Here is a 27,093-nt window from a genome sequence, read left to right as displayed (position 1 = left end):
AACTGTAAAATAGGCGCCATCTTTGGGATGAGATGTAAAACCAAGGTCCTGACTCTCTCTGGTTATTAAAAATCGTAGGGCGTTTCTCGAAAACAGTAGGGGTGTAACCCTGGTGTCCTGGTCAAATTTTCCATTGGCCTTTACCAATCATGGCCTCCTAATAATCCCCAACTCTGAACTGGCTTCATCACTCTGTTCTCCTCCCCACTGATAGCTGATATGTGGTGAGAGTACTGGCGCACTGTGGCTTCTGTCGCATCATACAGGTGGTGCTGCACATTGGTGGTGGAGGAGGGGAGTCCCCATTACCTGGAAAGTGCTTTGAGTGGAGTGTCCAGAAAAGCGCTATATAATTGTAAGCAATTGTTATTAATAGGTTAAGAATTATAATTTAACATGAACATATTTACACATTATTTTATCTTTCCATTTCTCCTGTAGAGTAAAACACATTTTATTGTCTGACTTACTGCTCAGATGTACTGTATATTCAGTAACCTAAAGTATTTATATTAAATCAATGTCCCTTGTGTACCCAAGAGGTGGGAAAAGCATACTGTATTTCCACAGATCTCACTAGAAGAATCATAAGGTTTGAACAGCACTGTCGCCAAGCAATTCAATAAACCTGGCCCTCTAACTGGCTAGGCTGAGGAGATCTAATGACATTTGTCATTTCATATGTTGTGGTCTAACAAAACCCAGACACACATATATTCCATTCTATTCTTAGAAAATTGTCTGACAAACAAATTCAAAGACTTGCAATGTTACCTGGAAGACAGAGAGGGGGTTGTTAGGAGAAAATTAAAATGTGCCTGAAGATTTTCTGCCTCCAAGTGTCTTGTGAGAGTTGGTACAGTACTTCTCTGGACCACGTCTCTAAAGCATGAATCACTGCTTGTCTTTCGATCATAATTACACCTACACGTATTTGTGGTACATTTGCAAAATAGAGCCTTATAAAAATGTTGATTTTGAACTGAATCTTCACAGATTGAGTGATATAACATTTAAATGAAAACATCTAAACCACAACCTTTAAAAAAAAGCCAACAAATTTTGAATATAATATTATATTAAACGAAGTAATACAAACTAAAATAAAGGTCCTAGTCTGTACAGTCTCTACTGACTTTACTTTTTTAACCTGTACAGCTCGTTACAATAATACACAAAATGAAAATCATTATTTGCTCTTTTACAACCCAATTTTAAACTGCTAACTAGATATGAACAATTATCTGGACATCTGAGCACAACATCTTCCAAGATGTATCAAGATGTTGGGTAATCTTATAAATTGTTACTGTATAATTTATTGTGTATTCTTCTTGTAACCTTCTATCAAATTCTGTCCTCTCTCTCCTTGGCGAGCTTGCGGAAAATGCATTTCAGAGCCGACAACCACTAATGTATGCTGTAGTGTTGTGGATTGATAAATAAACAATGATTGACTGATTGATTGATTGACTGAAAGATCCTCTTCTTTCATGGGCTGACTTCAGGTCATGAAACTGATAACACGGAATGTACACATTAGTCAGAGGGAAGACTCATCTCAGACTATAAATTGAGCAGTCCCACTGGTGCCTGACTGATGCTTAGCAACCTAAGGACTCTGGCCAGAGACTCAAGATGAATCTGCCCCACCTGCCAGGACTCAACAGTACAGTTTATATTTGGCAAAACCTGAATATAAATTTAGAAAATAAATTCTAAAAAAAAACCCCAACAACAATCAGGTCTAAACCTTGATGTTTAACTACCCGTATCTGTTTTGTCAACAGTGTGTAGTCTTCCTCTGTTTGGTCTGTTTATTGCAGATTCCTAAAGAAGCTCGCATTTTTCCTGCCTTTGATTATTTTCATCTCTTGCCATTCAATATTAAATATGTTTCCTTCTGTTACAAACAGCAGACAAAGCACCATGCTCTGAATAGTACAGCAAGCATTGCCTCAAGGTCTCTCAGCTTTATGCACTGCAACAACTTCGTTGGTAGCATGACAATAATGTAAAGATGGGTCAGCTGAGCAGATTTCAATTCCCAGAGGTAAAAGCTACCTCTTTAGACAGGATCCTCATTACTAGAAGAGCTGGAGCAGCACAGCATATGGCATTTACAGTACACAGGTAGACATCTGCAGTGCACTTTGTTCCACTTCAATACTGTCATATTGAACTTGATCTTCAAAGGAACTCATCTTTCCTCTTTGACTGAGGGCTGAAAAATACAGTTTCATACTGTACAGTAGGTATCATTTGTGGGAGCCCGTATTATGGGTATTTTAGACTTTTCAACCTTTGCAGCTAATTAAACTGTAAAACTAGTCATTTATCATTTTAAACCCTCAAATTCATGATCACCAATTGCTATCCACCTAAGATTTTCCATGATGATTCTTGTCCAGGAAGAGGAGAAACGAAAAGCTTACATATATTCCTTCCAAAAATGCACTGTTGGAGTTGCCCGCTTCTTACCCACAATGCCATCTCCATGGTGACCACTGAAGACTTACAGTATCTCTTTTACTGACAACACTACAAGTTCATGTTTACCCAACAAGCTTAGGGCACCCAGTTCAAGTTCACACAGCCTCACCAGCACTTAGAAAATTATGCATGACTGCCAAGGGAGCTTGGCAAGAGTCTCTTAACTGGCAGCAGTGGTATCATGTTCTAGTATCATCTCAGAATCCAAGAAAGACTGAACACAGTCAGCACAGAGATAGGTGATAGCAGAGGAAAATCAGGTTGTTGCTGGTGTACAGTACCATTCACTTTTCCCTCTGGTCTAAAATTCCCAAATCAAATGTCCCAGAAAGCTGAAAAGAGACACTCCTCCATCCTTCAGATGAGACATTAAATAAAGGTTCTTATGCTTGGTCATTAAAATATTGTTTGTATGCACAAATAATCAGTATAAACCCCAATTACCTAACTAAAGCAAGACACACATATATTCCATGGGGTTGCACTTGTTCAATGTCCCAATGCTAATTTGCACAGTCTGATCTATGTTCTCCCTTAATTCAATTGATGAAGCACTTTCTCACTTCTCTACCTAATCTGCTGTTCAGTTGGATTACTGGTGCATAACAGGTGCTATGGGTCACCCAAATGGATACAGCACTTCATAGATGATGTGGGTCCCCTTATCTATGTGAAGTTCTTTGGCATTCTTTGGGATGAATGTGTTTTATAAATGCAATTCATAAACAGTTATTATTAACGATACAACCCAGACTTGAACCATCTCTATGATGACTGCCAGGAATATAGGTTTCACCTTACAAAGCAAACTATTATAGGTTGAAGCACTGCTGAAGAACATGCTCCTCAATCAGGCTCCTTGATCACAGGATAAGACTTACTTTCACTGTTCTAGAAGTATATTTTTATAATTTAACTGAGAATCACATTAAGTGACTAATAAATATTTAACTAGGTTTATTTCACTTTTGATCTTCACTTGACAGTTTTCAAAAACAGAAGGATTTCTGACAGACTACAGCTGTATTTTAACATTTAATGCCACACAAGAATAGCTTCACCAACTACTTTTTCTCAGTGATACAAGTGTTCAATCTCAGCACAAATCTAAGCTAATGTGTACAGAATAGAGACATCTGAACAAGTTAGGCCAATAATATTTTACAACAATTTGTTTGCAATCTATCACAGGGGTTATGATACTAAGCAATTTAGATATTATCTGGGAACAATAAATCTCCAGCCAGAAATAACAACAAATGAGTATTGGAACCAATAGCAATTGTTGAGTTTTTGATGCCTCTTAGTATATATACAGCATCTGTTTATCAATAATGCACAGGTGTTCCAAATCTTTAGAAATGGGTGACATCTAAGGCTAATTGATTTGGTTCTCTCCAGGACCAGGCTTGGGAAATCCTGACCAACACAGTCCTTAGGATTGCAACCTGAAAACTCCCTTCCTGCAACCTTAGCAAAGAAAAACTTTTAATTTTGTAGAACCCCACACCATTTTTTTGTTAAATAAGATACAATACATTCCAGGCTTTCCTTTGACAACTTAAACAGATAATTTTGGAAGACGAATGTCGTGTTTTATAGAATAGGGAATGGTCTCCAGTTTTCATTCCACCTCATACTTTTAGGTTACTTGAACTTTATTCAAAAAGATTCAGATAAAATTCAAGAGATAAAATTCTGTCCTAACACTTCGCCGTTGACATTCAATTTTATTCAATTTAAATACAGAGTATTTAATGGAGGTAGCAAAACAAACTATAAATACAATACGGGAAACACTAAGCAAGGAGAGACTACATACTTAAAAGACTCAGGTGGTTATGCTGACACATTTACATCTTCGAGACAGTGTGGGAAGTAATTTTAAAAAACACATTTTTGTATGTAGTCAAAAGCGTACAAATGTTATCTTTAAATAATATAAAACACTCATAAGGCCTCATTTAGAATATTGTGTACAACTTTGGTCAACATGCTTTTGAAAAGATGTTTCGGTTCTGGAATCTAGATACGTTTTGAATCTTATGGGAATGTCCTACAATGACAGGCTGAAGGAACTGAACCTTTTTAATTGTCTTGAAACAGAGAACAGAATGAGAGAATCTGACAAAAGTATTCAAAATCCCCAAAGGAAAAGACAAAGGCAACCCAATGGACTTCTTCAGACCAACAGGGAATGACACAACAAATTATGAAACATGAACCAGAGGATACAAGTTAAAGTTATGAAAATGTGCATTTAAAACCAAGAACAGCGGGAACATCTTTACTCAGAGGGTTGTGGGAGTGTGGATCAAGCTACCCACCCTTGATGTTAAAGCTGACACCCTCACTTCTTTCAAGAAGCAGCTGGATGAGATCCCTGGCTCAACTAACTACTAACTTCCAAACAAACCAGAAAGGCTTCCTCTCGTTTGTAACCTTTCTCATGATCTTAAAAATGCATTCAAAACGTGCAGGACTGGAATTCAAAGACTGTAATTGCCCATCCCTGAAGAACAGTATCAAAGGACTTTTCTAAGTCTAAAAACACAGCTCCAACCTCTATATCTGTATTCAGTGACAGCTTGTTCACTAGTATTTTATTTCCTCTCATCATTATTCACGTTAACCTTGGGCCTGTCATTTTAATAGAGTTTTACTTTTATTTAGAATTGAATCTATAATATAAAAGAATGTGTCTATTTCATAATTGACTTTAAGAAGCTGAATAGTCCTTGTAAACATTATTTCTAATGAACTAAATAAGCAAAATATTCTGATTCAGGGTCCGCTTGATAAATACTGTAAACACTGCTATCCTCATGCAACCAACATGCATCATTAGAAAGTCTGGCAAATACAAGTCCTTACAATTAATTTTTTTAATAAATTTTTTTAAGAGGAAACAGATGTGCTGGGAGCTCATCTAGACTTCCTCTTGCAGTAATTTTTAAAAATATGACCGACATAAATGTCAAATGCTTGACAAATGCAAAAACATGAACCACCACTCAAATAACTTAGATGGAATTCTGATATGATCAAACTGCAATGCAACAATCTAACCTTTTATCAATTCATTGGAATATGTAATATATATAAAGCTTAGATATTTGAAATATATTAATGTGTTTATAACTGAATATGTTCTAACACTTACAGTATATTCATTTTCTATATCAGCAGCCAGCAACCTTTCAGAAGAGCTCGCACATTGTTTTTACAGGTTTGCACACCACTGATACTTTTTGAAAGTCAATAATAGCCCCACAGTGATTAAAAAAATAATATTAAAATATTGTAAAATAATAAATTAAAAGGTATTATTATTTTGTGTGATGCTTGCCTTTGCTATACTTTGCTGAGTTCTCCAATCTCTTGACACTTTTAAGCAGCATGCAAGCTTCTGAATAATCCTAGTTAACCAGCAAAGGATGGACAAAGAATTGACTTCATGTGTGAAAATACCTGTTCACAAAGGTATGTTGCTCTTAATGCTGAGAGCAGTGAAAATACCACTTTCTTAAAAAAGTTATATTTCACTGGCCGGGACTTCCAACAGGTCATGACAGAGATGCCGTGATCACTGTCCATAGCCTCAAGTGTGTTTTGCAAATTCCAGAACTTTGAGCTCTGTCATTCAATTAACTGCATTTCAAAATCCTCAATGCCCATCCACCAAAACCCTGAAAAAATCGTGTTACTGGTATCAAAGCTGTCTGGGTTAAACAGAAAAGAAAACAGCAGGCCAAAATACTGGCAATCCTAAAAACTGAAAGTAAAATCCTGAAGCCAGTTCTTGCATGTTCACTCCAAACTCAGCAAGACGGACTGTGCAATGTTTTGAAAGTTATTAAGAGGCTGGAAATAGCGGATTGTTGTAGTGTCAATGTCCCAAGAAAAAATGGCAAGTTTTGCAAGGAATGCCTGCCATGTTTTGAAAAGAACCATAATAGTTTGATCTGAACCCTGCCGCCGGAGATTGAATTCATTCATATGGGTGGTAATGTTGGCTAGAGACATTAGTTCTACAGCCTGTTTTTCATTATTACATTGCTGGGTTGGTAGAGAGAGAGAGAGAGAGAGAGAGAGAGAGAGAAAGAGTGTGACAGCAGCAGACAATATAAAAAACACACAAATAAACAATACACGTACTGTATACTTACTGTACACAAGAGAACCATCTGTTGAGCAGGGTTATACCTTGATGTAATAATGAGAACTTAAACTGTTTTTAGATTGGGAAACCTCTATCTGTGCTCTGAGGGGTGTAATTGGGATTCATTAAACAAAGGGTGTGAAGGGTCCTCTAAGCTTTAATTGGGTAGCCAATAAAGTCACACGTGTGATAGGTTGGCAACCCCTGGTCTACATAATTTAGCACCGTGACCCCATATTTTCACATCCTCTTGAAGGAAGTCTGGTCTTGTCATGTGGAAGTAAAATTCTGATGTATTCTGGGTGACTGCTACTTAATTACAAACTTAACTAAAAAAAAATGATTGCAAAAGTCTTACAGGAAACTCATCTTTCTCTTGTCCACACTGAAGTGACAAAGGAAATCACATTCTTATAGGTATTTTAATGAGTCATGTTCCAGTCCTCTTTTCCAGGGCTTGCAAATGCAATACAAGCTTCCTGCCTCTTCTGTCCGTACTGTCTCTGTTCTGTAATGAGTGTCTATGACACCCCTGGGGGTCAGGGCTGTCCACACACCCAATGTATAATCTGTCTGACCTCAGGGACAAAAGAGAGGGACTAGCTTCCTCTGTTTGTGTCTGTTTATTGCAGGCTTCACATCAACTCTTATGAACACTTCCAACACGGAAAAGGGACTTGAAGGTGACAGAAAAACTTATTTCCTGGACCAATGCAGTTGCCTGGTCTCACTGCATCTTAAAAGATGCTGGCACCACGCTGGGAGCCTCTGCATTCCCTCTCTTGGTTTCACTGGATTCAGGCTTACACAGAGCTTTACATTGCTCAGATCTACTGGATTCTGGCTTACACAGAGCTTTACATTGCTCAGATCTACTGGATTCAGGCTTACATAGAGCTTTACATTGCTCAGATCTACTGGATTCTGGCTTAAACAAAGCTTTACATTGCCCAGATCTAATGGACTCTGGCTTACACAGAGCTTTACACTGCCCAGATCTACTGGATTCTGGCTTACACAGAGCTTTACACTGCCCAGATCTACTGGATTCTGGCTTACACAGAGCTTTACATTGCTCAGATCTACTGGATTCTGGCTTACACAGAGCTTTACATTGCTCAGATCTACTGGATTCAGGCTTACATAGAGCTTTACATTGCTCAGATCTACTGGATTCTGGCTTAAACAAAGCTTTACATTGCCCAGATCTAATGGACTCTGGCTTACACAGAGCTTTACACTGCCCAGATCTACTGGATTCTGGCTTACACAGAGCTTTACATTGCCCAGATCTAATGGATTCTGGCTTACACAGAGCTTTACATTGCTCAGATCCACGGTGCTGCTGGGGGATGGAGGAGGTTTGGAGTGCTACTGCTGATGCAGTGGCCATCTAACTTTTATCCACAAGGAGTCCCCTTGGTGGGGGTACTACCAAGGCTGCAGGACAATGGGAGGGGGTGAATAATAGTGTAGACTAATATGTTAGAGCTCCGGGTAGGATTTAAATCCAGGATGAGATGGCTGCTCTTGTACCACTGAGCAAGTTACAGTCTGTCACAAATTACTTTGCACAGGAAAAATGCCTTGCTGTGTAAATGGCTAACTTTACACAGGTTGGGCTGTGTACAAATCTATCCCCAATTAACACAGATGGGTAAATAAGGAATTCTGCTAAGCTAACAATAATTAGAAAATGAATGTGAGAATTTCAGGTCATCAATCAGGGTTCTTAATTAAAGATATTTAATTTACATGGCTATGAATTCTGTGACTGGAAAAAAGGAACAGCTGTTTCTCACAATGGCCATACCACACAATGTGAATTTCTGAATTTTGTTTACTTTTTTTTCAAAATCTTCAGATAACTAATAACGGAAGAACACGGGGTAAAATTTGCTTCATCATGCTTTCAAAATGCGTCAGCCTTCTGGAAGCACAGCCCCTCACTGGCAAAGATCAAGGAGTAATTCAGGACGCCTGAAAGCCAACCAATTTGCCAACCAATTTGCCAAAGAAATCCTCTACATAAGGATTCACATAATTGCTGCAAGCAATTTTCCAAATGACTATAATGGACAAATCATCTCAAGCACAAGCAGATAGGGGTTGAAGCAGCTGTACTAATGGGCAAATCAGCCTTATGGAAGCTAATGCTAATGACGGCAATCTTACTGTTAAAACAGATGTTTTGTCCCATTCCAAAGGAGTTTGGGAAGGTCTCACTTCTTTAAAGAAATATACTTTATAGGTTAATGTGCTTCATCCGGAGAATATCTAACATTGAAAAAAACGCTCACAGAATGTTAAAAATAAAATGCCATTCTCATGCAAAGAGACATATCCATTTTCCTTTTGGATTTTCCAGTTCACCTACTCAATATACTGACAGAATCTTCTGAATGTCCTTTTCCCACTAAGCATGTGTTACTGTAGGTTTACATGTAAACGGCAACTCACAGTTGCTTTATTCCCTAAAGTGTGTTTACTACAAAATAAAAAAACTATATAAATACATGTCTTATAAGGAACACCTTTTAGGGTTACAGGGTATTTTTAGAGCAAGCTATGGGTGTGAATGAATGTGAATATAATGTAATTTTTTGCAATGTTGTAACAGATGAACTGTTCTAATGCCAAGATTGCCACATTTCTACAGTACAAAAACTACTACAGTTGTTTATGCAACATTGAAAAGCAGAACCTGAACAATCTCTGCCTTCCATAAATAATGTCAAAGGTACTGTAGCAGCCAGAGACAGCTGCTTCACCCTTATTGGGGCTCAGCAGGAGGGCATGGTTAACTATTATTTCTATATAGTGCACAGACAGTAAGCCCATAGCATATACTGTATATTGTACAGTATATAAGTTATACACATAATTCATAGACACTCCTTATAATAAACCTTTCATTAAAAATACCTGTTGTGCCATTTGAAACACGAGGTAGAGGGCTGTAGGAAATCAACATATTCTGACGCTATTCAATAATAAATGTTGATTTCCTACAGCCCTCGACACCAAGTCTGCCTTTTGTACCTTCTCTTACTCGAAGAGCAAAGATCAGAGTTTTCTTCAAAAACACAGAATTCTGTCTTTGCAATTCCATATCACAGGGTTCCTTTTCGGCAGTCCTGGAGTGCTGGTGAAACTTCAGACAAGAACACTGTGTCAACTTAGTAACCCAGGGATTCCTGCACCCCTACTCTGAAGATCTGTTTTGATTCATTTATTGTGCATAGTCTCACTAACATGTTTTAGTACAGTTCTGATATTTCTAAATGCAAAGGGTTCTATACTTCACAGGCACTAAGGAATTAAGATGCATCTTATTGAAACCAAAACAAAATTTGGGGGGCAATCTTTCCAAGCAAGGCACTTTTTTTAGGATTTGTCACTGTTTCTTCCTAACAGCGCCATGTCAGTTCTTATTCAGACTGTTGGCTCCACAGTTCCCCAATAGTGCTGGCATCAACTACAAGAGGGATGCCCACTGTTCTAGACAACATTGAAAGCTCACTGGTACATAGGTATCGTTGCCAACCCAGGCTGATGCAACCCTAGGATTGTTCAGGCACTTGTGCACCACTATACAAACTGTTATGGTAGCCCAGACTCAAGAAGGTGCCGTCTCAGCATAGGCCTCAATCTGTATTCTGAGGGAGTTTTTTACTGATTAACCCACATGAGAAATGCCTAATTTTCAGAATTTTTTTTTACAGTTTTTTTATGAGATCACTGTGTCTATTTATGTGAGCCTCTTTTTGGGAACAGTGGGAAATATATCAACAGATGCTTTTGACTTGATTACTTTACTAAGAATAATCTAGCATTTTTGTCCTTCTATAAATACATGACAATTTTGATAAAAGAGTATTGATGGAACAATTTCCTAAGTATCGGGGGAATTTGTGCACAGATTATTTATGTCAGCTCTCCCTGTTGATTTATTTACGCAAGATATAAAAAGACTCCAGAATTAATAAAATAAATACTCAAGAGTCATAATCCTCCCACAGTTGTTCATTCAGGGAGCAGGAGGTACAGTAAAACACTGAATTTCACAACAGCACGAAAAGGGTAGCCGCTAGCTTGTTTCAACTTCTAAAATGACATCTACTATACATGTCCATGACAATTAATACGTGGGCTCTTCTAGTCAGATTGTGCCATCATTCCTTCTGTTATTTCAGTTATTAACTAACATCCTGTCAAGCAGATGTTTCTAATCACCCTCTTTCTTCTTCAGCTGTGTAACTGACGTGTGCGCTTCCACCAATATCCAATATCCTGTTCCTATCCCACAGAGCAAAGCACAAGCCAGCCTTCAGGCATCAACTCATCCACTACTGAATTGACAGACTTGTGTTTGAAGGGTTTCTCAGCTCTCCTTGACCTAATTAAGGGAGTTTAAACTGCCAAAACAATTCAGTGTCATTTACAACAGTCACTTTTATTCGTACAAAACTTGTACTCTCAAAATCCAGAGGGTTGTTTTTCATTCTCCTTCAAATATTGTCAGTGGGTTACCCAAAATTTCCAACAGCTGGCATGAAAGGTACAGGACCCCACACCACTACGTACCAAATTAAAAGCTGTTCCCCTCCAGAGACTGCAGTGATTTCCTGCACTCCAATACCACCAAAACGAGACACACAACCAGGAATCAGCTGAAAACGGAGGTTCTTTCTTGTCCACGTTAATGCACAAAATCCAATTAGGGAAGAACAATGCCAAGCTATTATATGATAACTGCAGGAGTGTCAGCATCAAATACTGACAGCTATGAGCCATTAATGACTGCTGACAGGTTTATGGTAGATAGATGGGCCTGAATGTCCCAGCTCCTTCACAATTCTAAGAGTGTCTTTCCTCTTATATTAGCCCTTTTGTGTGTACATTACCTTTCACTTGCAAACCCACCAACACACATTGTTGTCACACAACACCTTCTGTTATTTCACACTTAAGAGAAATAAAGTGGAGCACAAACATAGGACTAATATTTTCCCATGACCTGCCTCTCATAGGTACTGTATAGCCTCTCATGATAGTGAAACCAGCTACTTGGGAAGCACTGCTTAACAAATAATAAAGTAATTAGTCAAAAGACAGCTGTTTCAGTATGTCTGTTTTCCTGTTAAAACTTAACATTGATCTTCATGTGATGTGTTACAGTACCTATTGAACCTGGTGAATACTAACTCCCAGTGCTGAAGTCCTGGGTTCAATACAATCTGCATGGAGTTTGTACAGTATGTTCTCCCCATGTTTGCGATAATTTCCTTCAGGTGCTACGGTTTCTTCCCAGAGTCCAAAGATATACTGTAGGCAGGAATACCAGCCCTGGTGTGAGTGTGTGTGTGCCTGTGTCTGTCCTGCGATGACTGGTATCCTGTCCTGGGTGTATCCTGTCTTGTGCCCGTTGATGGTTGTGATAGGCTCCAGCTCCCCCACCACCTCTTTTTGGATAAAGCGGTTGGAAAATGGATGGATGGAAGGAAAAACTGAAGGCAATTACAGCCATTCTAGATGATTACACCTATCTTTCCATGTTAAAAAAAACCTTTAAAATATATATTGAACATACAGTAGTACCTACTATCAATACCTTAAATTGGAAATTCTAATTTCAAGAGCATGAAGCCGTCTAATAAAGGTGTAGACAGCTCAGCTTCTTCTAAAATCTCCATCTCTCTGTTAGATTAAAGGGCAACAAAACAATTTGGAATGTCATTTTGAATCAATCAAATTTAAAACGTATTTTTAAAAAGTACCGTAACTGTATTGAAGTTACCAGAAACATGTTAGAAAACTGCATCCCTGCCCTGTGCATTGCCCAGTGACCTCCACTGTTACTTTGTAAAAATGAGCCATGTTGTTTCTATGAAATGTATTGTAATGTTTGTATCCATACAAAATCAATTGATTGTATTTCATTAATGTACCAAGTGATCTTCTAGGGATAAAATGCTCACTGTTCCCCACAATAGGACATCATTCATTACTTTTACAAACAAAATAATCATAGGATTGGTTTTGTTATGTTATGTTGTTACTGTATGTCTTACAAGCAGGTGAATCAGGAGTCTGTGACATATGATTACTGTATGTACATTCAGCAATTGTAGAGACGCTTTGTAAAGGTGTCCTCAGTAAATCAGGTTAAATCAACATTGCACATTCATCTGGCTGTGAGTACGTATGCGAAATTCAGGACAGAACACACACCTCAATGGTCTGACATAGAAATTGGCATAATTACTCAGCACATAAAAACACCCATCCAGAAATGCATCTGACCTTTGGAGCCAGTGAAGATGTAAAGTACTCAGCTTGTTATCTAAAATGCTTATAGGGAAGATAAGATTGTTCTTATTTGCCATGATTTATTGAAAGAGATAAAATAAAGAGGTGAATACTACTGATCAGTTCTATTGTCAATTTAATGTGTAAAGTATGGGGTTTGATGCAGATGAACTGGTCAAGTCGTGAAGGTAATCTCAGAAATAAACCTTGCTGCTTTGCATTAATGGGAATTCACGGGAATCCTGCGTTTGATCTGAAGAGGTCTGTATTATTGAGCTCAGTGACATTACAGTGGAACCAAGCCCAAGCAATTTGTTAATGAAATGTATAGCATTTATGTACAAATATTCATCCGGGACGAATGCTGGTGGTAAAAAAAAGTGACATCACAGCTGTAAATCAATAGAATTATCTAATGATTTTGTAAAACCCGAATGAAAGATCTAAAAGAGGTTATGGTATATCAAAGAGAAGAAAGAAAAAAGTCACTTCCTAGCATATAAACAAGTGACAAATGGACACAGTTAAGTAATGTGATTTTTGTCCTATATCCCCAGAGCCTTGTGAAGACTCAGGACTCTCCGTGAGCTCTCAATTCTAGCAATATTTTTTTAGTGCACATGACAGGGTGTTTTTCTAGTAAGATACACTGATTAATAATTCTCTCATGACCTGACACTTCAAGAATCTGTAATACATTAAAAGCAATGGATATCTCCTATTTATTTTATATTCATTTCTATGCCCTCTAGCTGTAAGAAAACTCAATGTACTGAAGTGTGCAGAATTAGGAAATTGCTAGTTTGTTGTTCAATTAGTGACAGTCTTTATGCCACACACAAAATAAGCCCTGCCTTTTAGATTTTGCCAGCCTGTACCCAGAATATGTCTTATTTAAACTGCAACTACAAGGTTCCCAAGAGGAAAATGAACAGTACTGTAACCTCAGCTACACGTGGCAAAGCAAGACCATGTACAATATCTATAAGAGCCATGACATAAAACAAAACAAAAACAGACATGAGAATACAAACCACCCCTGAACAGCATTTTATCCACCACTTGCTGTGGCATTCAGATACTGCCACACCCTCCTGATGCAGGCTCCAGGAATGGGCTGCTGTTACACAGCCCAGGACCACCGATCTCATCCACACTCAATCGAACTCCTGCACTGCATAAACCAAGCACCTAATTTAATCTGAGCTCCTGATAGCAACTGGCAAGCGAAACAAAGAAAAGAATGTATTGGATCTCCACAAGGCTCCGTCTGCCCTTAAGGACCTGCAGTTTAACCAGTGTATGTCATGCATGCTGATTTGTCTTTGATTCGTATTGTATTTGATTCATTTGCATGCAATTGTGCTCGAATCACATTGTTGTGAAGCGAAGCAGAACCCTAATTTGCTGTGAAATAATTTTTTGCTTATTCCTTAAAAAAACAGGTTTAGTTCCTGCTAATAATCACACAGCATCATCACGTTAGTCTATTCTGGGTCAGGAGGAATCAGTGAATTTCTTGTTCATTTTAGATCTATTCTCCTTTGTCACTTTTCCAATTTTCTGCCTTGGCTTTTTATGGAGCTTCTCCATGTGCCTTCTGTTTGTTTTTTTTTTGCTTTGATACAGAGATTAACTGAAACTGCCCTGAAAAAAAAATGGGCAAGGCCCAGAATTTATTCTAATTCTTTTGATCCTAGGAATTTCTTTTAATCCCAAATTAATGACTGCCACCTGGTGGAAATTGGGTGCACTGCATCAGAAACCTCAGCAGAGCTGTCGATGTCATGCTTAAACTTTATGTTAATACCCAGGAGGAACAGACTTGCATACTATACCCTACATGCCTTTGTACAGAAACAATCTTTATTTTGTACTGTTTCTACATTTTCCTTTGTAAGCAAACACACTAACTGTGCTTTGCAATGTCATTTATCTTTCCTTTCACCTATGGTACGCAATTACTGTACCTTTCTGGTTTGTTTCAAACAGATTATTACAAATTTCAATCATTTCTATTATATCCACTGAAATAAAAAAGGAACTGTTGGTTAGACTATATTGAACTGTCACAGGTTCATTTAACCTGCCTAAAAATATTTCTGCATAGAAGATCTGGTGTTTTTAGTCAAGATGCAATGAAGAATATTTTTTCAAGCAAAAATACGACCTGCAGAACCTATTAAAATAAATTCCATTCATTATATAGACTTTTATGATCTTTCTCCATATTTTAGATATGCTTTGACATGAGCAAAAGTTAAAAAGATTACTTACACCTCCCATTGTAATCCCATCAATAATGGCCACATATGGTTTCTGAAATGTACCTTCAAGAGACCAAAAATATGTAGTTAACACATAATTTAACCTTTTAATAAATTTAAGGCTAGAACACAAATATAAACACAAGTTTAATATTTTTAGAGGGTGCTGATTAAAAACTGATTGTTTATCGTTATAGAAGCAAATTATTTTTCGGAACAACAGCTGTCTGAACTGAAGATTCAGAAATCACAGATATATTGTACTGTATAGGCTGACATTTAGAAAAGTCCTGTGAAAGGTGTTTCTACCACACCACAACTGAAAAAAACATCATAATTATTAACTATTTTATATAGCGCCTTTAAAGGTGGCTTCTCAAAGCACTTTACAGAATAATAACAGCAACAACAACAATTAAAAATAAACAATGGTGATACTAAATACAGTAGGAGCAGAGGGGTAAAGAATGGAACCAGTTAGTAAAGGCTCTTCTAAAAAAGGTTTTGAGTCAGGATTTGAAGGAGTTTAGAGAAGGTGACTCTCTGATATCCTTGGGCAGAGAGTTCTAGAGCTTAGGGGCATAACAGGAGAAGGCCCTGTCACCCATAGAGTGTAGACGGGCTTGGGGGACAGTTAGGAGACCAGAATTAGAAGAGCGAAGGTTACGAGGTGGTGAGTAGGGCAATAATAGTTCAGACAGGTTACTGAGGTGCCCAGCCATGCACAACCTTATAGGTGAGCATGAGGATTTTAAAGTTCGCACGGAATTTGACAGGAATCCAGTGCAAGGGCTCCAGGATGGGGTAATGTGATCACTTGCACTAGACCTGGTCAGGATTCTGGCTGCCGAATTTTTAACATATTGGAGTTTGTTCAATGTGGATTTACAGTAGATACCCCAGCGAGTAGAGCATTACAGTAGTCAATTCGGGAAAACACAAATGTGTTGATCAGCTTTTCAGCCACAGTTAGTGATAACATCGGCGTAGTCTAGTGATATTTATGAGGTGAAAGAAAGATGTTTTAACAATATGCTGCATATGTGGGTCAAATGTTAAGCCTGAATCAAATATCACCCCAAGGTTTTTCAATTTAGACTGAAGCTCAAGTACAGTACCATCCACAGACAGGTTTACAGGATTGGCTTTACAAAGTTGATGGGGGTGCCAATAAGCATGACGTCAGTCTTGTCACAATTAAGATGTAGGAAATTTTGAGTCATTCACGTTTTTATGGCAGATATGCAATTAGATAGAATAGAGACAGCCACATTAGTGTCAGGTTTGGTATGGATTTATATTTGAGTATCATCAGCATAGAAATGATAGTTAAGGCCATGTGATATTAAAAGCTGACCAAGTGGAAACATGTAAATGCTGAAAAGTAGCTAAATATGAAAAATATGGGCTAAATATGAAAAATACACTTTAAAATATTTCAGTGCAAGTGGCATATACAGTATTTACTTAAAAATGTATATTTCTGTAGAACGTGTTAATCAATAGCATTATATTGCATGCCAAGGTTACAAAAGCTATGTTCAAACTCACTGCGGCCACAGGCCATTAAGTGTCTGTCTGAATTGATGTTAATGTCTTTCCAAAATATTTCCACATCATTGATTTTCCAACAGGCAAGCTCCTCTCACGAATTCAGGATTTAAATAGACATTTTGAGAATATGGAGTAGAATGAGTTTTGATAAGCTAAAAAAAATTAAACAGGATGGAAAAGATAAACTCCTCTTCTCTTTATTTTATTACACTTAAAATTATTTAAATGTTAATTGGTAATGTATTATAATTCAAAACATTCAATTTTTACAAAAAGAAAACCTTTTTCTTTGTTCATGCTGTTACTGCACACTTCCTTTGAGAATTACATATAACAGTGTTTACGCATACTGTAAGTACATACCAATAGCATTGTTTAGAATATATTCTTCACGGAAGAAGTCTTGGGCCAGAGTGCCTCCAGACCTCCCTGCTTCTGTGACAGCTGGGAAGATAGAAAACGAGATAAGAAAGCCAGTTTATGCAACCTTCAAAATTAAAAGACTCCTGTTGAAAAAACAAAACCTGACTACAGTCAGATGTACACAAATTTCAAGAGTTTTTCAGCCTTTTTTTCACTGAAAGGCACCAACATTTTTCAAAGCTGACTTACAAAACCTAATAGTAAAATGATAAAATGAGCCTTAAGCATGACACATGTGATTTGTGAAAGCCTTTTTTTTTATTTTTTGTTCAAAAGACTCTGTTAGTTAAAGAGACATTAATAAGATTTCAGGTTTACAATGAATTATCTGAGCAAGGCTAGATCCTGTCAGTGCTAGAACATGAAGTCTTAACACTAAAGCAAGGGTTCGCAACTCTTGTCCAAAGGGAACCCCAGTTTTTAAGCACAGGATTACTGAATTCAATTTTCTGTTTGGGATCTATTTTTAAATTTTATTTAATCTCTTAAAATGCTGAACAGGATTTGTCATTGGTATCAACCCTGTACTGATTTCTGAGTTTCAGAACTGCTTGAAATGTAACTAGCTGGACCGCTGCTGAAGGAAATAAGCACTCATAGTGGGAGTGACTGACATGCTGTCATCCCCACCTGCATCTGTTCATCATACAGGGATCACGTCAGTGGTCTTGTAGTCAGAAATAAGGGAAAGTATGCCAAGCTGAGATTTCTTAAAGTGCTACAGTGCCTTGCGAAAGTATTCGGCCCCCTTGAACTTTTCAACCTTTTGCCACATTTCAGGCTTCAAACATAAAGATATAAATTTTTTATTTTATGTGAAGAATCACCAACAAGTGGGACACAATTGTGAAGTGGAACGAAATCTATTGGATTTTTGAAACTTTTTTAACTAATAAAAAAATGAAAAGTGGGGCGTGCAAAATTATTCGTCCCCTTTACTTTCAGTGCAGCAAAATCACTCCAGAAGTTCAGCGAGGATCTCTGAATGATCCAATGTTGTCCTAAATGACTGATGGTGATAAATAGAATCCACCTGTGTGTAATCAAGTCTCTGTATAAATGCACCTGCTCTGTGATAGTCTCAAGGTTCTGTTGAAAGCGCAGAGAGCATCATGAAGACCAAGGAACACACCAGGCAGGTCCGTAATACTGTTGTGGAGAAGTTTAAAGCCGGATTTGGATACAAAAAGATTTCCCAGGCTTCAAACATCCCAAGGAGCACTGTGCAAGCGATCATCTTGAAATGGAAGGAGTATCAGACCACTGCAAATCTACCAAGACCTGGCCGTCCCTCTAAACTTTCAGCTCAGACAAGGAGAAGACTGATCAGAGATGCAGCCAAGAGGCCCATGATCACTCTGGATGAACTGCAGAGAACTACAGCTGAGGTGGGAGAGTCTGTCCATAGGACAACAATCAGTCTTACACTGCACAAATCTGGCCTTTATGGAAGAGTGGCAAGAAGAAAGCCATTTCTCAAAGATATCCATAAAAAGTCTCGTCTAAAGTTTGCCACAAGCCACCTGGGAGACACCCCAAACATGTGGAAGAAGGTGCTCTGGTCAGATGAAACCAAAATTGAACTTTTTGGCCACAATGCAAAACGATATGTTTGGCGTAAAAGCAACACAGCTCATCACCCTCAACACACCATCCCCACTGTCAAACATGGTGGTGGCAGCATCATGGTTTGGGCCTGCTTTTCTTCAGCAGGGACAGGGAAGATGGTTAAAATTGAGGGGAAGATGGATGCAGCCAAATACAGGACCATTCTGGATGAAAACCTGTTGGAGTCTGCAAAAGACCTGAAACTGGGACGGAGATTTATCTTCCAACAAGACAATGATCCCAAACATACAGCAAAATCTACAAAGGAATGGTTCACAAATAAACGTATCCAGGTGTTTGAATGGCCAAGTCAAAGTCCAGACCTGAATCCAATCGAGAATCTGTGGAAAGAGCTGAAAACTGCTCTTCACAAACGCTCTCCATCCAACCTCACTGAGCTCGAGCTGTTTTGCAAGGAAGAATGGGCAAGAATTTCAGTCTCTCGATGTGCAAAACTGATAGAGACATACCCCAAGCGACTTGCAGCTGTTATCGCAGCAAAAGGTGGCTCTACAAAGTATTAACGCAAGGGGGCCGAATAATTTTGCACGCCCCACTTTTCATTTTTTTATTAGTTAAAAAAGTTTCAAAAATCCAATAGATTTCGTTCCACTTCACAATTGTGTCCCACTTGTTGGTGATTCTTCACATAAAATAAAAAATGTATATCTTTATGTTTGAAGCCTGAAATGTGGCAAAAGGTTGAAAAGTTCAAGGGGGCCGAATACTTTCGCAAGGCACTGTATATGCTGGAACAAGACTAAAAAAGCAAGCACAGCAATTAAAGTTAAATCAATTAACGATGATTATTTAGACCTCATCTGGAATAAAAACCTGCAGACAAAGTGGTCCCTTAGACTCAGGGTTGGAAATCACCGCACTAAATAACAAGTTTCTAATGTCTGTTAACCAGTAGGTGTCCCTCTTCCCCCTGGACCAAACCAATTCCCCATCATGGTTTGATGGGCAAATAAGCAAGGCTAAATCCTGTCAGTGCTAGAACTTTAAGTCTTAACATTAAAGCAAGGGTTCCCAACTCTTGTCCAGGGGGAACCCCAGTGTCTTCTGGCTTTGACTCTGGTTGAGTTTTTAAGCACAGGATTACTGAACTCAATTTCCTGTCTGAGATCTATTTTAAAATTTTATTTAATCTCTTAAAATGCTGAACAGGATTTATCATTGGTATCAACTGATTTAGCTTTAATTGTTAGCTGTTTAATTGTTAACCGCTTTAGCTGTTAATTGATTTAACTTTAATTGCTGTGTTTGCTTTTTTAGTCTTATGGTTCACTTGTTCCAGCATACAGCACTTTAAGAAATCTCAGCTCAGCTTACTTTCCCTTATTTGATGTGGGGGTGTCACAGATTATTAAATGAAATGTTAAACCAAAGTCTTGACTCCTTGGTCATTAAAGATCCCAAGACTGGGGATGTTAACCTTTGATGTCCTGGCTAAATCCCATTTTAGGCTTCCTCCATGTGGCTTGCATACTGTAAATGTCCCCCTTAAATCAATTAGTAAGGCGATTCCTCTTTTCTCTACTGCTGCTTATCAGTGTTCAATGAAGCAGATTCCCTACATGTGAAATGCCTTGAGATTGTTTGGGATTTAAATCATTATACCAATGGAATTGGTTTCTTGTGAAAATAACTGTTTTTCTTGACATTTATTAATTAAAACACTTTCTTATCTGCACTTTGAAAGTTGGTGAGATTTCTATTGGTTTTACCCTAATACCAAAAATATGTGTACATTATCCCTCTAAGTTAATAATGCAGAAGTACGATGCAGTAATACAAACATAAAAAGACCAGTTATATTGAAATGAAAGTGAACTTCTGAAACACAAGATACACACGTCTACACTGTAGAGCATTCCCTATAATCCTCGAACAAAGGAAAAAACAAAGTTGTGTAGCTTAGACAAAAAGTCACATTACCTTGAAGAGAGTGTGAAGCTTTTACAGTGCAATTTGAAGTATTAAGCCTCATTTGGTCCGACATGCATGGAAATAATAGCATTAAACTTAAATGCTTATTCTGTCTATAGATAATAAATCATATTTTGTAGCAGAAAGATCATGAAACATTTACCTCTGATATCACCACCAGCACAAAATGCCTTGCCTCCAACTCCTTTGATAATTACAATGCCTGTTTCTGGGTCCTTTTCCCACTTCTACATGCACAGGACATAAGAACATAAGAAAAGTTACAAACAAAAGGAGGCCATTCAGCCAATGTAGCCCATTTGGTAGTCAGCAGCTTATTGATCCAAGGATCTCATCCAGCTGTTTCATGAAAGAAACCTCAAAAACATGGCAATGCAGCTTGTTCCATACTCCCATAACACTTTAAGGGTAAACTATTTGTAATACAGAAGCTCAATCATTTTAATATCTTAAAAATAGCCTTTAAGGCTATAAAACACACACCATGGAACATATTTTATTTTATGACAGAATTTCCCTTTAACGCTGCATTCTAACTCATTTTATGAAGACATTATCTTTACCAAAGCCCCCTTCTTTTCATGTCCCCTCAGAGTATTGCAATATGCTAAATATGCAGCTGTCCTGCTTCCAATACCTGACTATAACACATAACAGTTCAGTTGCGCGGATTAGACAGCAGAGGGAATACATCCTGAGTAATTCAAAGACCAAATAGAGTATTTCTTCGGAATCTGTGCTAGTCATAACATATTTACCCACCAGAAATAACACAATTATTTACATAAATTTGGAATTTACCCAAGAGTTGCTACCCCTACATGTTATTGTAACAGGAGACATACTATATTGTATAATACTAACTTAAGTAATTTATTTTAGACATAGTTTTGGTCTAAAAGTGACTGAATTTGTAGAAGGTTAATTTTGTTTAGAACAACTGTGATATAGCTGTGAAAATTGTAGAATTTAATAAGAAGACAATAACGCTAGTCCCAATAGAATATTTGATCCTGTATATTATTCCACAGGAAGACAATGAACATCAATAGTATGCAAAACATCCTCTATTAGGATTAGGAAATCAGAATATAATGTAAAGAAACATCAGCCTGTCTTGAGAAATTCATGCTGTGAATTACAAAGGACTATTACTAGAGAAACACTTAAGTACATGCTTTTTTTTCAGAATTTATTTTTTTATATAAACAGTAATCTTTCAGTTTAATGGACTGATCGGGATTATTGCTAAATATCCATTCAATCACGAATTACATTTCTGCAGCCCAAAGAACACAATTGTAGGCTTTTTTAATTCCGTATGCGTGACTTATTTTTTAACTATTCCAATCAATACAATCAATGAAAATTGTTCCTGTGCCTTTTTTATCCTTAATATACAAGCTCTTAATTTTATGTTATAAATATACTACATTTCTAAATGCATATTAAACAAAAATAATACCAATTGTAAGCAACTGACCTACCCTATAGGATACCAGTGATATTCCTAAATTCTAAACCTGCCGAATGTAGTATTTATTTTTACCTCATTTTATTATTCGTGCACTTCCCTTTAACAAGTACATTAACTCTTTTCCTTTCATTCTGTGTTAGAGGTGGAGAAAAATCTCCTTTCCAATTTCGTACTAATAAAAAAAATGGTAGGTTAGAGATTACAATAAGTCACAAAAACTAACAAAAAACACAGACTAAAAGTATATCAAACAAACCTTAAGCTGTGGGTATATCTGTCTGATCATAGACAAGTTGAGAGCATTCAAGGCCTTTGGTCTGTTGAGTGTTATAACACCAGCATTCCCCACTCTCTCCAACAGTACCTCTGCCTCTGACCCAGCGTGATTAGACATCTGTTAAAACAGCAGAATCAGGCATTACCCAGGTTACCCTCCAAACATCTGCACCATATCCCAAACAACTGGCCTGTCATGTTCAATTTGAACATATTAGAAGCATCTTAATAAAGCTTTTCATAATTAAATGAAAAACACAGAAATTACCAGCAATATATTTTAAACCAGCTCATATAATTACTGTATAAGATTTTTCTAACTTTAATTAATTTAAATACTGTTACTTCAGCTATTTTAACTCACAAAGAAAAACAACACCCAATAATTAAGTGTATTGAAGAATGTTTATTAAGCGTTTATTACTCCGCTTGGCTGAGGACCAACCTCCTGGCCATAGGACAAGGGGGCTAAGACCCCTGTGCAGAGTGAGGAGTGGCCGAGGGGTAGCTGCATATTTGGAAATGAGATGGAGAAAGTTTTGCAAAAGAAGAATGTGAAGGAGAGAATGAGCTTATTATATTCATTTATATTTTTCATAAACATTAGGCAAATCAGGAGTGTATGCTACTATCCCTCCAAAACTTGTGAACTCCATTTAATACCTTTAACAATATTGTTCCTTTTCACCTCACCACTTACTGTATCTTAATAAAACACTCCTACCAGTGTTTAGCATTTATTTCCTTATCTAGTTGACCTCCAAATGCAAGCAGAGTATTTGGTGATAATATAAAGTGTGTTGCAAAACTTAACTGCCTCCTCCACATACTGTATATGAATGTAGTATATAGGAAAAGCGTTCGGGTTTCCACAGATTCAATAATAATGTTCTCCTGTATATGAATAAAGTCTTAATTTCATAGAAGAGAGATGCAGTTTACAGTACAGTATATCATCTGTGGTAAAAAAAGGACTTATCATTATGCAGCTTATTCCCTGGTAACCTAATTACATATATTATGTGGACTAAAGATACAATAGGCCATCCCCTTTGGAGGTGTAAGTGAACCACAGTGGATATTAGGGCCTGGTAGAACTGTGATGGTCTGGATGTTACTTGAAGAAAACATTTTTCAAAACTATAGTAAATATACCACTTTACTTGCTCTGTTCAAATACTGTGCACAGGTGGATCATATAGTTTATTAAACAAAAAAGCACATCAAGCACGCTGACCTCACACATCATTTAGAATTACAGTTTATAATTCTAATCGTCTAACTTCACAAAAAGTGCCAGTTCACTGTAGTTATTTAAACAAATGACAAAGAACCAAAATAGCATTTCAAAGAGCTTATCATGCTCATCAGCTTGATTTGTGGTCCTTGCCAGGGCACATCTGTTTTTCAGTGGCACGCTGCCCATGTTTCCTGTTTAACAGCTGGCAGAATATGCCTGCCTGAATTCAGTAAGACACAAGGAAAAAACTGGAAGCCGATCACATTATAAACTCTCCTATCTACCCCCAGCAGGCCTTCAGCTTGGGATGAAAATTATTATTCTCTGAAAAGGAAAGTATCTTAAAATCATCCCCAAAACTGCCCAGTGGACAGTGCTTACCGCATGAAATAATGAAGAAAGTAGAATACAAAGACAAAAAAATACTTTTTTTTGTTAAATGAGCCCACACCCTATTCAGTGATGGATCCTCCTTTACTGAGGCTCTGTAGTAAAACTGACAGGGCAGTTTCCAAGCTGAAAAAAAAACGATTAAAGCACATTACCTTCCACAGTTGAAAAAGCACTTAACAGAATGTTCTGCCCAGTTTAACACAGAATCTGAACACTACAGACCTCTAAGAGGATTTGGAAAGGTCAGATAATGTGAACATAAGCCTGTTACCTTGTTTGTTTTAAAAAGGGTTAAACATCAGCTTGAGGGATTAGTAACAATCACGAAATATGACATTTTTACACTATTTAAGAAATAAAATAAACAAATATACAATATGTGAGAACAAGGACCATCTCATCCAGAAATCCTAAATTAAAATTGACATGACCACAAATCTATTATGCAAGAGAGGTGTTTCTACACTTTTTCATGAAATAGAGTGTAGAGATCTCCCATAATTTAGTGTCCATTTCCACAACAGCAACAGCTTCATAGAACAGGTATTTTAAACTAACGTAACGTGATTAGAATAATAATGGAAAATAAATTGGTTCCTTGATTGAGTTGTATTTGCATCCCCAGAATTTTCTTACACATAAAAGATAAACACAGACAAATAAAAAGATAACACTTTTTTATGTCTGCTGTATCTTCAGAAGAGCATGTTTTCATTGTCTGCTTTCTCTCACCGGTACGTAATTTCTGAAGACGAATTAGATTCAACTGTTTTTATACCCCGATCACACACCAGGAAGAGAGCTGCACATTCTCAGACCCGAGAGAAGGAAATGCTGAATATATGCCACAAAGCCAATGATTTGTTAAAATTAAGAAAATAAAAGCGGAGGTGGGACGAATCCCATTAGGCTGATTCTAATGGATTCGCAATGCACTGATCCAGCATTCCAGATTAGGAACACACTAACTCAGTAAGGAATACAAAGATGGGGGCAAATAAGGACAAATCCAAAAAATCACCAGGTGTGGGTTCACCTTTTGCCTACAATTTACTAATATACAGAAGCTATGATTTAACATATTTACTGGTACATTTTGTATCTTAAAAAGATTCATATTTATAAAGGATAAAGTCCAGATAACATTCAGAGCCGAACTACAGGCATTAGCTCAAACTTACCAGATGGTGCTGTATTGCACGTATTCTGCGCAGTGGCCGTAGTCTGGAAAAGGCATCAAAAGATTAAAGTTAAACATAATACAGTAAGAGGCAGATTGCATTACCTTTGGTACCAATAGGAGTTTCATGCTTCTCCATTACAGTTAATCCAAACAATGATTTAAGTTACAATACATTACAACACTGCAAATAAAAAGCAAAAGCACAATATTCCTAAATCTACACAGCTCCAAGTTAATTTTCATATGTTTTTAATTTGAAATATATTTATGTGAGACTGTAGCAAATTCAAGATGGCTAATCAAATGAACAGCAACATAGGTGACTTTGTTCTTAATTAAAACTAATAAGAATAAGCTGCCAGTTTTGGGTAACGTGTTTAAAAACTACTCCATGGGAAATTATATAGATGGATAACTTGCCAACAGTGTAAAATCCTTATCCATACGTGTGATATTCTTAAAAATAAGAACTATAATTATTAGCACAAGGAAGCACTTGAATACAAAATCAGTATTTGCTTCATCTGATTGGCAGCTGAGCGCAATGAACTCTCTGACAGTGTTCTAGAACAAATTTTAAAACACATGTTCCCATGACAGGATGGGGATTGCTATGATACCCATCAGGACAAGCAGCTTTCTAATATTAGATTGATCATTACTATTCTCTTTCACAACTCTACAAACGAGAAGTTTAGAATAAGAAAGATGTTCATTTGCAAAATCCAGCTGATTTCTTATAATTGCTTTGGTTTAATGTATATCAGAGGTATCCAACAGTAGACCCAGAAAGTCTCTCTCCTGCAAGATTTGTAAATCAATATTATTCCACCAATTTCTAAAGATTGTACTGTAAATACTTTTGTTGTAAACCATGTAGGTGATTATTTGGAATGAAAAACTGAGCTGTACAGTATGAACTTAATTCGCACCCTAAAAAAAGTTCCAGATAGGCCCAGGGGCACGTTATTAACCTGATATTTGGATTTTAGGTATTGTATTGATAACACGGTCAGTGATTTGATTTAAATCTGAAATTTAGGAACAAGGCGTCTAGCAGGTTGTGTTTTGGGTTTCTGCAATTAAAGAACATTTCTACTCGGTTAGCAGACGTGGGTTAAATACGCTGCACAGATGCATTTTCATTATTAAACGATCTTGCTGTACATCTCTAGTTAAACACCAACATAATATCACCCAGTCAGGCAGTACTGTTTGCTCTAAATACGAATTGACAATGATCTCTTTATAACGTTGATCATCCAAATGGTTTACCACAACCTACCTGAAGCTGGAATTAATTAATGTAACTGACATTGCAGGGATATTTAGTTAAAGCACAACAATTCAAAACGTAGTTAATTTTCTTCTGCTTTTCTTAGTCTGTGATGCTGAAATACCACTATGCACGTTCACCGTTCTGACACTTGCACACACAGGGACAGAGTATGTGGAGACGTCGATTCACACCATAGACTTTCTACAAACAGATCACGGCGACTGGGGAAAGAGTTTAATTAAGACTGCCATCTACAGACACATGCAGACGTTACAAGAGCTTTCTTACTTTTTTGGAAAATGTAGAGGTGAGTTTTTATAAATATTACGATGAGTATAAATAGGTCAGAAAAATGCGTGCATGGAAGATATAGAGACTGTAATTGTGCTATATCTGTCATCTCTATGTATATTTCTTTTTAAGCAGCTGTGCAATGTCTACAGTATTCTTAAAACATCATATGCTACAGTATT

At 37.3% G+C, this 27,093-nt stretch overlaps 1 protein-coding gene across 2 annotated transcripts in view; it reads right to left on the bottom strand.

Moving 5' to 3' along the window:
* hibch (3-hydroxyisobutyryl-CoA hydrolase) overlaps positions 1-26,816 on the bottom strand; it is a 61,755-nt gene extending 34,939 nt beyond the window's left edge. Inside the window, exons 1-7 of one of the 2 annotated variants that reach the window (XM_088605030.1) lie at positions 26,627-26,806; positions 25,340-25,382; positions 24,217-24,281; positions 22,506-22,643; positions 20,915-20,999; positions 17,152-17,232; positions 15,245-15,297 (exon numbers count right to left, since the gene is read on the bottom strand). In XM_088605030.1, the coding sequence (XP_088461156.1) occupies positions 15,245-15,297; positions 17,152-17,232; positions 20,915-20,999; positions 22,506-22,643 (357 nt within the window). In that variant the 5' untranslated portion in view covers positions 24,217-24,281; positions 25,340-25,382; positions 26,627-26,806. Of the gene's footprint in view, positions 1-15,244; positions 15,298-17,151; positions 17,233-20,914; positions 21,000-22,505; positions 22,644-24,216; positions 24,282-25,339; positions 25,383-26,626 lie in introns of both variants that reach the window. The other variant, XM_088605029.1, reaches the window with a different exon arrangement.
* Positions 26,817-27,093: the final 277 nt, after the last annotated feature.

The sequence above is a fragment of the Lepisosteus platostomus genome, chromosome 14 (assembly GCF_059453375.1).
Source record: "Lepisosteus platostomus isolate fLepPlt1 chromosome 14, fLepPlt1.hap1, whole genome shotgun sequence".
NCBI lineage: Eukaryota > Metazoa > Chordata > Actinopteri > Semionotiformes > Lepisosteidae > Lepisosteus > Lepisosteus platostomus.
The sequence above is the reverse complement of the archived record's forward strand: the minus strand, read 5'-3'. Positions and strand labels throughout refer to the sequence as shown.